The sequence below is a fragment of the Panthera tigris genome, chromosome D2 (genome assembly GCF_018350195.1).
Source record: "Panthera tigris isolate Pti1 chromosome D2, P.tigris_Pti1_mat1.1, whole genome shotgun sequence".
Taxonomy (NCBI): domain Eukaryota; kingdom Metazoa; phylum Chordata; class Mammalia; order Carnivora; family Felidae; genus Panthera; species Panthera tigris.
In genome coordinates this window covers 30,729,757-30,744,550 of record NC_056670.1, presented here as the reverse complement: position 1 = coordinate 30,744,550, position 14,794 = coordinate 30,729,757, and the positions used below count along the sequence as shown (strand labels likewise).

The 14,794-nt window shown below is 54.2% G+C and overlaps 1 protein-coding gene across 1 annotated transcript; it reads left to right on the top strand.

Moving 5' to 3' along the window:
• The first annotated feature begins 4,766 nt into the window (after positions 1-4,766).
• Positions 4,767-11,752, top strand: NODAL (nodal growth differentiation factor). Its single transcript, XM_042960810.1, has 3 exons — positions 4,767-4,962; positions 9,054-9,751; positions 11,180-11,752. The coding sequence occupies exons 1-3, from the start codon at positions 4,767-4,769 to the stop codon at positions 11,330-11,332; spliced, it is 1,047 nt and encodes a 348-aa protein (XP_042816744.1). The 3' UTR covers positions 11,333-11,752.
• The last annotated feature ends 3,042 nt before the right edge of the window (positions 11,753-14,794 follow it).

Here is a 14,794-nt window from a genome sequence, read left to right as displayed (position 1 = left end):
GTAGAGCATGGGACTCTTGATCTCAGGGGTGTGAGTTTGAGCCCCACGTTGGGTGTACAGATTACTTTAAAAAGAGGCAAAACTATTTTATTCAAAATCGAAAGCATTTTTTTGTGTTGGCGATTTAAATAAAAACGTTGCAAAACATTGTTGGGAGTAGACAAAAGAGTGCTATAAGCCAAGGCTGGCCACAGGCATGGTTTGTAACGTCCACTTAGCGCCAAACCCTTTGCTAAGGAGGAAGAATGCAAAGTGAGCCAGGCAGCAGGCTCCCTGGTGGAAAACTCCTAAGGGCTCGAGGACCTCAACCTTCAACAGAGAATGGCTCCGATCAGAGCCTGCAGGGGGCGAGAGACCACGTAAGAAGGCCCTTGTGGAAGGGGAAACCGTTAAGCTGGACACTGGGATAAACAGGAGTGTCTTGTGTGAATGAAGAAGGGGCAAAATTACTCTGGACTGAGGAAGAATGGCTTTGTACTTTGGGGGAAGGGTCGGTATTTCCATGGGGCTGGAGTGCATTTGGGGAACAAGGGCATTGTGGGGGCGGGGAGGGCGGGGTCTCTAACTCCAGATCACAGACAGCCACAGTGGAAGCCAAGAGCCTGTGTTTAGAGCCACCATTTCCATTATTGGATTCATTCATCTATGCCGCAAATCACAGCAAGCAAAGTTCAGCCATGAACCAGCGGCTAGCGCCTCAGGAGAAGTGAGTCAGGAGCCATCCCTGCTTCTTGGGAATTCACAGTCCAGTGGCAGCCACTGAAGAGAATTTGGGCAACCGATCTATCAGTGTCATACTTAGAAGTGTCCTCTGCTCAATTGCTGGGGAGTTGGTGAGAGGTCTACAGAGGAAGGGACTTTTGAAAAAAAATTTTTTTAATTGTTTGCTATTTATTTTGGAGAGAGAGACAAAGCGTGAGAGACAAAGAGAGAGAGGAAACAGAATCCGAAGCAGGCTCCAGGCTCTGAGCTATCAGCACAGAGCCCGACGCAGGGCTTGAACCCAAGAACTGTGAGATCATGACCTAAGCCAAGGTCAGATGCTTAACCGACTGAGCCACCCAGACACCCCGAGGAAGGGAGTTTTAAGAGGTGTGTTGGTAATTAAGCAGTTCACCAGGGGGATACGATGGAAACATGCATGCAGAAAAAGGGGCACGTGAAATGCAGAGGTGTGCTGGGAAAGTAAGATAGCCAATGTCACACTGGCACGTAGAAAATGCTCATTAAGGGGCGCCTGGGTGGCTCAGTCAGTTAAGCGTCCGACTTCGGCTCAGGTCATGATCTCGTGGTCCGTGAGTTCGAGCCCCGCGTCGGGCTCTGTGCTGACAGCTCAGAGCCTGGAGCCTGTTTCAGATTCTGTGTCTCCCTCTCTCTGACCCTCCCCCATTCATGCTCTGTCTCTCTCTGTCTCAAAAATAAATAAACATTAAAAAAAAATGCTCATTAAATATGTGCAGCACTGAAATGCCTTCTTGCCTAGCCCCCCGAGAAAATCTAGCTTTTGCAGTTAACCTGCTGTAGACTCACTGGAAGAAAAGCAGGTTTGTTCAACGAATGAATCCAGAAACTGCCAGATGCGACTCTGCCTCCTGGCAGCCTGACCTCACGGCCCCAGCACTTAACCATGCCACATATGTTACTCATGTAGAGGAAGGGTGTGGAACAGCCTGATGGAAAGCATTCAAGAACCGCGAGGGACTTTGCTCTCCCTCCTCCAGGCAGCTGGAACGACCCTGAGAGGTTATCTCCCAGGTCAGGTAATCCGTCGGCCAGCCCGTCTGGGGCAGGGGAAGCGAGAAGGTGTCACTCCCCGCCTGGGAAGAGGGCAGTTCTGGTCCTTCCTGCAGGAAACAGATCCTGGACGGACAAATACCCTTTAAAAATGAGAAGGAGGACCGTTAGCCTTTGTCCCGAAGGGGTGACAGTTTCGGTTTCTTCTGGGGTGCCAGAGCTGCAGAAAGATCCGTGACGGATGGGCTTTGACAGAGTGGCTCTTGCTGGTCAGAGAGCGATTCCAGGCCCCTACGTGGCTCTGGGCCAATACACATCAGGAAGGAGCTCTGTCTGCCGCTCCTGGACCCTGGGAAAGGTAAGACTGAGAGTTTTTTAAGTCCTAGTACAAGGCACACGTTCACCCTCTCATCTACGGGGAAGCAGTAAGGCTCAAAGCAGAGGTGATAAGCAGAGACCTGCCCTTCACGTACTGGCTGTTCCCACCTGTAAATTTGTGGCCTTGAGCCAATTACCATGTTTCTTCTGAGCCTCTGTTTTCTCATCTCTGAAGTAGGGGTGATGATAAAGTCAGCTCAGTGATTAGCAGCGTGCCAACTGCTTTGAGCACTCAATAAATGTTAGCTGTTGCCATCATCATTCACTTTAGCTAAAAGGTTTATCGAGGACCTCCCATGTGTCACGTAGTGCAAGGGACACAGGATGAATAAAGCGTTCTCCTTAATTTCAAGGAGCTCCTGCTCCACTACGAGAAGTAGATGTATCTTCTTTGTTGTTCCTTTCCCAACCTTGGTGGGTAAAGACTGCTGAATGTCCCCGTTGAAACAGGGACCACTTGGATTCTAGGTCACGTGGGGACTGGGGAGCTCTGGATTTGGGGGAGGCGGATTCCTGTACCTCTGTCTAGCTATAGGCACTCCCCTGTGTTGCCATTCTTGGTTCCCATGTCCTTGTCAGGGGTTTCCCTTGCACTAACCACAATCTGTCATTGTTTTTTTATCTGTATATTCACAACCCGCAGGAGGGTTGCCTTCTGCCTCTGGGGAAGGGTCTGATGCGAGGGCTGGGACGAACAATCCAGAACCGGCAAGCTCCCACGCTGGGAAATTTGAATGACAGCCATGGAGCATAATAACATCCACACACATAAGGACTCACAAATACACCAGGGTTTGGAGTCCGCAAGGCACTTTCACAATGGTTTCATTTAATCCATATGGAAGGAGGATCTCCAGTAATGTTTTATAGATGAGGAACCTGAATGCCGGGAGCAGGGGTCCAAACTGTGACGAGAACTCCAGGCCACCCAGGTTCTCAAGGTTGTCTGGTAAGGATCATGGGGTGCTTGTTAAATATGTAGATGGCCAAGCCCTCTCCCCAAATTCTAATTCTAGAGGTCAGGAGTCAATAGTTTAACAAACACCCCGGGTGACACTTGTCTTTGGGCAAGTCCGGACACAGTGCCATTCCCTGATTTACTCATTTAGCAAAGATTTTTGGGATCCCAACTATAATGTGTACAATGGTGAAAACACAACAAACAAGGCGGTCCTTAGCTTTACAGAACTAAAAGCTGCTGGTAGAGCAGACTGTCCGGGTCCCATGGTTTGCGGCTCCCCCTCGCTGTCCCCACCCCTCCCCCACTCTCTTCCCGGTGACAGTGAGGTTCCTTCCTGCTGGGTGGACCAGCTCCACCTCAGCTACCTGCCCCCCCTCCACCCCCCAAGTTTGGAGCTCCCAGCTGAACCTGCTGGGCCTCCTCCCACTGTCTGTACCTGCTCCGGGCCGAGCCTGTGGTTCTTTGGAGCTGGAGCGTCCTGTGAAAGGCCTGGACGTGGGCCCAGCACAGAGCATTTCAGTAAATGTCGCCCAGGCTAAGAAAGGACGTGGGGAGGAGGAGCCCTCCTGTGCTGAGGGAAACAGCTGGGGCCTGACAAGGGGCAGGGATTTATATTTCTTTACAGGTAGTTCCAGCTCTGATGTGACGGCACCCGGAAGGGAGGCCGCATGAGGATCACTCCCAAGCAGCTGAGGAAAGCAGGGCCCAGAGAAAGGGAAATGAGAGGCCCTGAGCTGAAACCCAGGTCCCCCGGGGGGCAACTGCCAGGCCAGACAGGGACTGCAGGCCATGGACAACACAGGACACACCTTTCTCCTGAAATCACTGGGATGACGCCCACCACACGCGCTCCACTCTCAGGGGCCGGGATCACCCTGTTAGCTATGCCCCGGGCTCTGGCTTCTGCTGAAACACTTCCCCTTTCTGATGGAGAAGTCTGTCCTTCATCCTGGTCACTTGTGCCCTTTGCCTTCTAGAGAACACTTCCATCCCTGTCTGAGGCAGGTCCCCAGGGGCCTTCCTCCGGAGCTCACCTTCTTGGTTCCAGCAACTCCCAGTACCGTCACCCCTGGTTTCCCAGAGCCATCCAGACAGGCCTTGCCAGTTAAGGCCAGGAGTGCTCCAGGAGGCCATCTGGGTGAAGGCCCGGAAGGCTGGCACCTGGCCAGGCTGGGGGGGGGGGGGGGGGGGGGAGGGAGCATCGCAGGTCAGCCTGGGGCCTCACCTGGCCTGAGAGCCTCCAGGATGCACTGTCATTCCCTACCTGCTGCTGTTGAGCCAGACATCCATTTGGAGCTTGGAGAAACAGGAAAGGGCAGGGATCCGAGGTTAAGGCAGAGCAAGGAAGCCACAATTGTGACCTGCCAGTTTGAGGGTGAGGAGTTTACCAGGGCCTCAGAAACATGGCCTGGAGTATCTAAAGTAGCAGAGTGCCAGGGTCCTCAAACGCGGCAAACTAGAGGGTCGCGGGACCTAAGGGCTCCTCTAGCTCAGCGGGTCTCCTCCTTCCCAGGCTCAGGTCTGGCCCTCCCGCAGCAGGTGGTCCCTCTGGGGGCCACCCCCTGGATGGGGTGGGGGGGGGGAGGTACAGGATCCCAAGGCTTCCCCCAGGGAAGGAGGGAGAGGGCGGGGCGGCAGCGAAGGCCCAGGATAAAAGGGGGCGGAGGCGCCGTCCGGGCCCAGCCAGCCCACCATGCAAGCCCCCCGTCTGCCCTGGTTCTTCCTGCACGCCTGGTGGGCCCTGCTCCAGGCGGGCGCCGCGACCGTGGCCCCGTCGCCCCTCCGTACGCGGGGGCAGCCCTCGTCGCCGTCCCCTCTAGCGTACATGCTGAGCCTCTACCGTGACCCGCTGCCCCGGGCGGACATCATCCGCAGCCTGCAGGCGCAAGGTAGGCTGCGCAGCCCCGCCGAGCCCCGGGGGCGCCTTGGGACTCCGGAAGGGCGCTGGGAAATGCTGCGGGAGGGTGGCTCCGGGCTGGGGACCCCGCCGCTGAGGGCGCTCTGCGCTGGGAGGGAGGAGCATCGGGGGTCCAGGTCTGGGGTGGCACCGGCGTCGGCACTGGCTCGGCGCGCAGGGTCGGCGGGTGGAGGGGATTCTGGCATCGGGAAGGGCCCCGGGGCGGAGACCCCTGCGTTCTGGGCCTTGGTTTAGGGTGGGTAGAGCGCAGCGCTGGAGGGTGGGAGCCCGATTACGCCAGTCGACGATGCGGTCTTGTTCAACTACGTAACCTCCGGGCGCCTCGGTTTGCGCTTCCGTGAAATGGGGACAGCAGTCCCTCCCTTATAAAAGTGTGGCGAGCGCCAGGTGACAAAGCACATAAAACGCTTAGCACAAAACCAGGCATGGTAATAAGTGGTCGTTATTATTGCTACATACGTTCTGTCGAATTTCTTTTCGCGCGTCAGGGTGAATGGATGCCGGAGGCTGACCACGAACTTCGAAACCCAGCACCGAGCGCGTAACAAACATCCGGGATTATAGTTCAGAGATACGGCACTAGAGGCGGAGTGTCCCGAAGTCGGGAACTGAGGCAGGCTTGGGGACTCGAGTCCAGGCTGGGAAGGTGCCAGTGTCCCGAGTAGTACCGGGTTCGGGGCCTAGATTTGGTTTGGGGAAACGCTCAGCGACCGTGGTGACGCGGGTGTTTCACCCTCGGAGTCGGGGCAGGGCGTTCTGGGCATCGGGCGCGACGGACAGGTGGGTGCTGAGTGGAGGGACCCTTTCCGCGGGGGTCCCCTTGTCCCATGCAATCCACATCCTGACTCCTGGGGTCGGGGGCAGACCCCTGCCGCCCTGCACCGGCCTGTGCCTCCCTCTGCCGGCTGGGGCCAGACGGCCCTCCCCCACGCTGGGGCGCAATCCACATCCGATCATCTGACCTAATTGGCCACCCGCCAGCCCTTTGGTCGGGTGCGGGGGTGGGGGCTCTTAGCTCCCTGGCCTGCCACGTCTGGGGTCAGACAGCCGATGACCCCTCTTGAAGGGTCATCTGGGGATCAGCCAGATTTAGGGACACCCGAGGGGCTAACCCGAGGGGCTTGAAAATTACTGGAGGGCTCTGCTCAGTCCCTCTACAGGTAAGTTGGTGTGGGGAGGAGGCTGGGCAAAGGGGCAGAGAGTGCCCTTCTTCAGTTCACTCTCTCCTTCTGGAGAGTTCTGGAAGGTTCGTGGTGGTTTGAGAGTCTGGGAGACTGGAAAACTGGGTTCAGTTCCCTCAAACCCTGCTTCCCAATTCCTGGTGTATCCCTTGCAGAACCAGTTTCCCCTTTTGTAAAACCGGGGGCTGGCTTTCCTTCTGCCTCATTTGTGTGTGAATGCGGCAAAATATACATGACAAAACCTACCATTTTACTGTTTTTAAAATGTACAGTGACTTTAAGCACGTTCGCAGTGTTGTGAACTGGTTTCAGTTTTTGAAAACAGCCAGAGGAGCCTGCCTGGAGGGACACGGGTGGAGAAGGGATGGTCTAACTGCTCCTTTCCCTCTTGGGTTTATCTGTCATGCCGCACCTGTAAGCGGGAAACGGGGTGTTGGAGTCTAACCAAATTGCGTTTGCATCTTCGTCTGTGGCTGTGGACCTTCAGTTTTCTCTCATCTGCGAAACCGTGATAATGGTGGGGAGGATTCAAAGAGACAATGCTTGGCCCGGGAGGCAATGAGTGGCAATTAACTGCTAGTTTGTAATAATGTAGAGTAGACACTTAGCGTCATACCCACACCCTCCTTTCCTACGGAGCCCGGAATCCTAACTCGGCCTCAGCATCCTGTTTGAGGGTGAGGGAACCCCCAGGGCATGGGCCCAACCACTTTCTTCTTTAGAATTGGACGCGGGTCAAGAATATCCCTGGGGCCTGTGTGGCCGATTCTGTTGAGTTGCGTGGATAGGTTTCAGGGTGTCCACGAACCCTTTCCTGATACCTGATACCAACAAGTCACATTTGCTGTAGAAGTGGGAGATGCTTTCTTTCCTGGGGAGAGCATTCTTGGCTTGTAGCAAGCATCGGTGACCCCCAAAAGATTAGGCACCCCTATCCTAACAAGAACCGGAGACCGATCTAAGAGAACCTATCAGCACTGTGTCCCACGGACCCCTTGGCTGGGGCTGGGGTCATGGAGTCAGAGACTCCGCCCCACTGGGAAGGAGCGCTCCATACACATTGTCCATCCTGGTAATGGCTGACTTTGCTCTTCTGTCCGGGTCTTTCACTACCTATCTGGACACCTTGGTTTCTAACCTTGGACGTCCGCAATAATAAGGAAGTGGTTGATGACAGCTGACACCTATTGCACGTTGGTTGTGCTGGGCCAAACACTTTCTGCACATTATCTCAGCGAATCCTAACACTTCTGTGAGGTGCTACTGTCACTGGCTCCCTTTTGCAAAGCAGGAAACTGAGGCCCAGAGAAGGAAACTAGCCTGCCCAGTGTTAAACAGCAAGTGGCAGGATTTGAACCATCACAGGAGGCACGAGAGCCCCTGCTCTTGATCACTGAGCTGGAATGTCTTCCTCTAAAAGGCCGTTTGTGGATACTGGAGATGAAAAGTCTTTAACTCCTGGTGCAGGTGGCCAGGAGTTGTTACACGTCCCACGGAATCCCCAGGTGGCTAGGGGGTGCTGCAGTGGGCAATGGGTAATGCAGGCCTCCTCCCCACACCTCCAGGGAGAGTTGCTAGCCAGGGGCGGGTTATTGCCCCCTACAGGTGCTAATGAGGAGGGAAGTGGAAATTAAGTGAAGAGCCTCTGGGGATGGGCTCGGAGAAGCTGCCAGGAGGCTGAAGCTGGAAACTGCTTCCTTATAATAATGCAGGCTGGATTTCTCAGGGAAATTCACTTACATCATGTCACCAAAGATGCTCTAGAAGGCAATAAAAAAAGGACACTGTCGTGCGGTCTGCCCAGAGTGGACCCAAATCAGAGATCGTCACTACCCTTGAGATCTGTTCGCAACAGGGTTAGTGTTTTTATTCTAAGGAATGAATAATCCCTGACTTTTATTTAGCAACAGACGGTCAACCCTCTTTATTTCCACGAAAGCTTGTGATGAGGCCGCGATGGGCAGGGCATGACCATTCCCATTGCAAAGGAGAGGAAACTGGGCTCGAAACAAGTTCAAGGTCACTTTTAGCATGCGCACATACATGCTATTCCCAGATATTGGGCCAAATTAGTCCGGGACTAAGATGAACGGAACACGCTTCCCCATTCTGTTTCATCCATTTTGGGTTTTGTCATCTTGGGGAGGGGGCTGGGACCAGGCTGGGGGCTGTGTGTGTGCAGGCTGTGTCTGCCCCAGGTGTGTGAATGACCTGACAGGGGGCGGTGATGAGCACCTTGCAGGTAGATGGGAAAGCCCACTGGTTGGAAAACTGCCAGGTCAGTGCAAAGTCATGCTTAGAATGCCTACAGAACCCTATGTGTGAGGCTGTCAAAAACCCCGGAAGTTTCTGCCTCCATCTTTAGGAATAGGTGGAGGAGAGGGTGGCCGGCCTTGGGCTTCTGTTGCCTGGGCCTCCCAAGAAGGTTCGGGGCCTTTCCACGTGCCCGTGAATCAGGCCACCGTTTCCAATGAGAAAACGGAGTCTGGGGAGCTCAGGGTCACAGGGTGAGGGGAAGCCCAGGGTTTAGGTCAGAAAGCTCAGGGTTTGGCCAAAGAGCAGGGAGAACGCATCCAGCGTCTACCAGCTGTTCTCTGGCTGCGGGGTGTCTTAGCGGGAACAGCAGAACCGGGATTTGGAGTGTGGGCTTTGCGGTTGGGCAAATCTGGGTCAATTCTTGGCCCCGCCACCTCGTGCAGGTAATTTAACCTCTCTGAGCCTCGATTTGAATGGGACTAAAATGGACTCCACATTCCCAACTCGTAGGGTTGGGGTGAGGATTGAGAGGGTCCCTGTCAGGTGAAGGCTGCAACATGAGCTCTGGGGAGCATACAGGGGGCCCCCACTCACCCTGCTTCCTTCCTGGTTTCTCCCCACCCAGATGTGCACGCCGATGGGCAGAACTGGACCTTTGCTTTTGACTTCTCCTTCCTGAGCCAAGCGGAGGATCTGGTGTGGGCCGAGCTCCGGCTGCAGCTGGCCGGCCCTGTGGACCTTCCCCCTGGCGTGCTGCCCTCCATCGAGATTTTGCACCAGCTAAAGCCGGATGCGGAGCAGGACCCAGCCGACTGCCGGGAGCGTCTTCGGATGGACTCGTTCACTGTTCCTCTGTCCCAGATGACCTTTTCCTCAGGCAGCATGGTCCTGGAGGTGACCAGGCCTCTCTCCAAGTGGCTGAAGCACCCTGGGGAGCTGGCGGAGCAGGCGTCCAGTTTGGCCAGAGAGTGTCCGCAGGGGCCTCCCGTGCCGCCGGTCGCCAGTGCGCTCCTCGTGCTCTACTCCAACCTCTCCCCGGAGCAGAGGCGGCTGGGTGGCTCCACCTTGCTGTGGGAGGCGGAGAGCTCCTGGCGGGCCCGAGAGGGACAGCTCTCCCAGGAGAGGGGCCGGAGGCACCGCCGGCACCACTTGCCGGACAGAAGCCAGCTGTGTCGGAAGGTCAAGTTCCAGGTGGACTTCAACCTCATCGGATGGGGCTCCTGGATCATCTACCCCAAGCAGTACAACGCCTACCGTTGTGAGGGCGAGTGTCCTAACCCTGTGGGGGAGGAGTTCCATCCCACCAACCACGCATACATCCAGGTGCGGAGCCCTGCCAAGGGAGGGGAGGCGGCGGGCTCTGTGGGAGAAGTGGCCATACTGCCGGATCGGGGGACAGGACTCGAGCTCTGCCATCCCATTGCTGTCCATTCATTCACTTATCCGAGCACCAACAGTGTGCCAGCTGCTGTGCTGGGATATAGGGATGGCCTGTGGCACCAGCCTCAGAGGGGCCTACGAGGAGTCATGCCCCACCGGGTAACCTCGAACACCTCCTTCCCTTAGGACTTCTTCCTTGTCTTTTCGTAAAATTAGGGGTGGCGGGGTATAGACTAGAAGGTCTCAGCTTCCCCTCGGCCCTGATTTCTAGGAAAGGGAGTTCAGAATCTGGATTTTGGGAATACACCTGGATTTGATTCCTACAGATTAGCTGTGTGATATTGACCAAATTGCTTGGTCTCTTTGAGCCTCAGTTTTACCACCTGTGAAATGGGGACGGCAATGCCGTGTTTCACAGGAATGTCGTAGGGTTCAAGGAGACGATACGTATACCCATGTACATCTGTGGGCAGATAACCAGCACGTGTGATGTTTATTATCATTACTAGAAGTCTGTGATTCGCTGATGAAACGGGGGCCACATTTATGGGGCCATGGTTGGCATAATACTGTTTCCACCACTGTACTTTTGCTGCCTGAAAGAGGAGGGTTTTTTTGCAGTAGAGAAGGCCCGAGCCTACCCCCAGGTGCCACACTCATCAGCCTAAGGTCTAGAAGGTGGTGGAGGAAAGCAAAGGGAGAATGAGAGGCAGAAAACAGAGAAGCGGGCCTAACATCGTGACCCTAATATTTGGATTCAGAGCCTCTGGGGAGTAGGTGAGCTGAGCTCATGCAAGGGAAGCACCGGTGGGGCCAGAGCTCTGTGGGACCTTCCCTGGGCGGAGGCCTGAGCCTCTCCCGGGACTTCTCGCCACTAACCTACCTACATGATTAAGGGGGCCTGCAGAGACCCAGATAGTCCCAACTGGCAACTCGCGGGTAACACTCGGATCTGAAAAGACTTCGCTGGACCACAGGGACAGGGCCCAGTTTCAGAGTGCCAAGGGATTGTTACCTTTTCTCCTATTGACTCCATTCGCCCTTCTCTGGGCAACAAAACAAATCCCACAAGAATTTCCACATGACTCGCTTTTGCTTCATGTTTCTGGAATTAAACCAGGAGTTTCTTGGAATTGGTATGCACGCTAGGCTAGAACAATAGAAGGACATGTAAGTTTGCTGCTGCTTTACCCAGAGACGGCTTTTAGAATCTTCTGTTTAGCTCCTTTTTTTTTTTTTTTTAAACAGCCTGTAAAGTTAGACTTTGCATGTCAGACTTTATGATGTGTTAGCAGGCTGATTCCTTTATGAAAACCATTTTCTTCTGTTTTTGTACCCAGAAACTGACTTTAACTTATTTCCCCCCGCCAGAGCCTGCTGAAACGATACCAGCCCCACCGAGTCCCTTCTACGTGCTGTGCCCCAGTGAAGACCAAGCCATTGAGCATGCTGTACGTGGACAATGGCAGGGTCCTTCTAGACCATCACAAAGACATGATTGTGGAAGAATGTGGGTGCCTCTGAGGAGATCCTGGTGGGAGCTGGATTTGCCTGTACCCTGGGAAGGTTCTAGAAGGTTCGGGAAGGTCCTAGAAGACACGATAGCCGTCTAACCCAATGAGGAGAGTGGGGGGAAGTTTGCTCTGCCTGCCAGATGTGAGGAGGAAGGCGCCCACTCTGTAAAGGAAGGTTCCTGCCGTCAGGAGAGAGGGCAAGCCTGTGGAAGCAGCCTTGTTGGGTTTTCTCTTTACTGAAGAGACAGTGGTGAATAAAAGCACTAGCGAAAGGGTTCTTTGACTTTTTAACCTGTGAACCCCCAGAAATTATATGCAAACGTTGGGGCATACGTGCATTCATTTTTGAGGTGGGACAGATTATCTATAACTTTGATGTATTCTCAAAAGTGGTCTTGGACCACCCCTGCCAAGATTGAGTTCACTGTGTTAAATTAAAAACAGTTGGCTCAAGGGGCGCCTGGGTGGCTCAAGTTGGTTTGGCTAAGCGCCCTACTCTTGATCTCAGCTCAGGTCTTAAATCTCAGGGTTGTGAGTTCAAGCCCGGCTTTGGGCTCCACGCTGGGCGTGAAGCCTACTTCAAAAATAAAAAAATAAATTAATTAAAAGACAATAATAAAGAGGTGGCGCTTATTGCCTCCGGCTGGTTGAGGGGAGCCCCCGCATCTTTCAGGCTGGCCAGTGGCAATCTGTCGGCCTTGTCCAGAGGCTCCCTGGAGTGGGTCTCTGCTAATGAGTTGCACAAACAATAAAGCCATTGTGAAATCCTCCTAGGCCAGCTGGTGCCTTTGAAGGAAGAGGCAGGAACTCTGAACTGGCCACACTGGACTATAGTGGCGGAGCCCTCAGTCATCCCCGTCAGCCTGCTCGGGCAGACACAATCCGAGTCTATTAAAGTTGGTGACAATTCACTTTGGTCTCTCATTGTGTGCTGTTAATGAGGCCCCGGAGCTTCCCATCCGGCAGGGGTGAAGTAGCCGAAGACTCGGGTGAACTTGGCTTATGGTCACACAGCTCAGCCACTGAGAAGCCGTGTGACCTCAGGCGAGTAATTCCTTGCCCAACCTCTTCCTGTGAAATCAAAGCGGATGGATCCTAATGCACTCCTGTAAAACGTCTGTTAGTGGGTGCAGAAGCGCCACAGACCTGAGGTCCTGGACTGTCCTCTGGGCCTCATCCCCATCCCCCTCTACAACGTGTGAGGCCTGCTCTACCCCCTTTATCCAACCTTTATCAGCCCAGGGTTCTAAGTCTGGCTTAATTTCAGGCTCCGCCTAGCAGCACAGCAGAAAGAACCCAAGCTTTCTCATAGGAAGCTCTCCCACAAAAACAACAGAGCGTGTCTTTGCCTCTTGGATAAAAAGACCCCAAAGGCAGCGATTCTGTTTTTCTTTTAGTTGACTCATTAAGCATTGCCAAAACGGACTATTTTTGTTTGCTTGGCAGGGATCGGGGGGGGGGGGGGGGGGGGCGTTTTACTGGGGATGGGAGTTTACAATAGTTCTGCTGCTCTTTCCCAAGAAGCCCGTCCCCGTGCTCCAGAATGATCCCCACCGCGTGGGAATCCCTCCTGACTTAAGACGTGACTCAGCCACAGCCTTGGAGTCAAGGTAGTAATCCTGGCCTAAGCATCGGCTGGCTAAGCTGAAGCCAGGCCTGGGCTTGAGAAACCTCGAAGCCCTGTTTCAGCAACAAAGCTGATTGAGCTGTGCATTCCTTGGAGTGGAAATAGACCAGCCCTCACCACAATTCCGAATCACAGTAGGATTCCGCATTGGATTCTACTCGGAAAGCATTAGAGGTGGGGAGGCCTCGCGAGGCCAGCTTTCATCCCAATGCTTTCCTAAGCGAGAGACCGCGGCGGCCTAGAGGCCTGACCACAGCTAGGAGTGGCTGCGTCAAGAACTCCGCTCTGGTCTCCGGAGCCGCCCCAGGGACACTGTCCTGAATCGCGAGGTTTTTGCTCCCCTACCTTTAGGTCAAGGCCTGGACTTTGGAACCAAATGTTTGGACCCAATTTCGCTACCAGACTGAAGTTCTTGGGAGGGAAAAATCCCATCCTAAGGCTTTAGAGCATCTTCCTCACTAGATAGGTCCCCAACATTTCTTCTACGGCTAGGGCCCGGAGAGCAAAAGTTCAAGCTATTTGTGGCCACAGCTTGTGGGAGTGTTTAGTTAGCAGCTTTACGGACTCCGAACAAACCTCACGGACAAGGCGCGTAGATGGAGGCAGAGGAGTGGACTATGTTTTGCTGACCCCTGCTGGGAGCTCAGCACTGGGCCTGTCTGCAGTAGGTCACCCTGCTGCCTGGCCAGAGGCACTTGGAGTCAAGCCTAGAAACACTGCTTCATGCTCTGGGCCCTGCAGTAAGGCTTTGAACCGGAGGAAATACCGTCTCTAAGAACGGAGCCCTAACCTGGGGGCCAGGAAGGGGCTTTACGGAACAGGGATTTGAACTTGCTCTCCAGCCAAAGGCCTACCGTACTTGGAGTAGTGCTAAGCCGGTAGCTGAGTGGGGAAAATGGGATGCCTCGCTCTCCTTGGCTGGGGAAGCGGGTGGACCCAGTGGCACGTGGGAGTGGAGAAAAGGAAGGACAACGAAAAGGGAGCACAGGCAGCCTGGGGGCACAGGCAGCCCTCTTCAGAAAGAGGAAAAGCCCTTGTTTGGGCTTCTGCGAGGCTGGTTCCTGGACAGGGCCTTCCCTGGCGTGTCCGGCTCCACAAGCACCTGTTCACCACCAAGCTGCTGAGGAAAGGGACACGTCACCTCGCTGTATATACAAGGCCAGATAGACAAAGAAAGTGCTCCACGAATGCTGAGAACGGACACGCGAAGTGACGGACCGTCTGGGTCCACCTACCTCACCAGTCAAGGCCCTCCAAATGGGAGGTCACCTGAAATTTTACAAACTCAAATAAAACGCAAGGCGATACTCAAGATCTTTATTGATTTAACTGTAACAGCAACCATTGGTGAGAATTTAATTTTTTCCCTAATTTCCAAACACCTGCTGGTTTAGGACAGTTACCAAAAAAAAACAAAAAACAAAAAACAAAAAAAAAAACAACAACAAAAAACTGACCACGGATTCACACAGGGCTGCCTCCAGACTGCATGGTGCCCTCTGCTATCCATCCACAGCCGTGAAATGGATGGGAGGAGTGGAGGGACAATCACATCAAAGGAGACGAAGGGAAGACCGAGGAAAGTACTGGCACTCTCCACTTTTCCACTCAGAGCCCATGGAAATGGGCCACTGGTGGCACTAAGACGGGAAAGGGCATTTGTTTTATATATAAAATCTCTTAAAGATGCTTAAAATGGACACTTGGATACTGAGTGTCCTCTGGGCTCTCCAAGACACGTCCTTTGAGGTCTGTCCCCTGGGCACCCAGGCGGGAAGAGGTGGGCTCCGTCTCCAGGGGAAGGAAAGGCACTGGCTCACAGTACTCAGGGACTCGGACACAGCC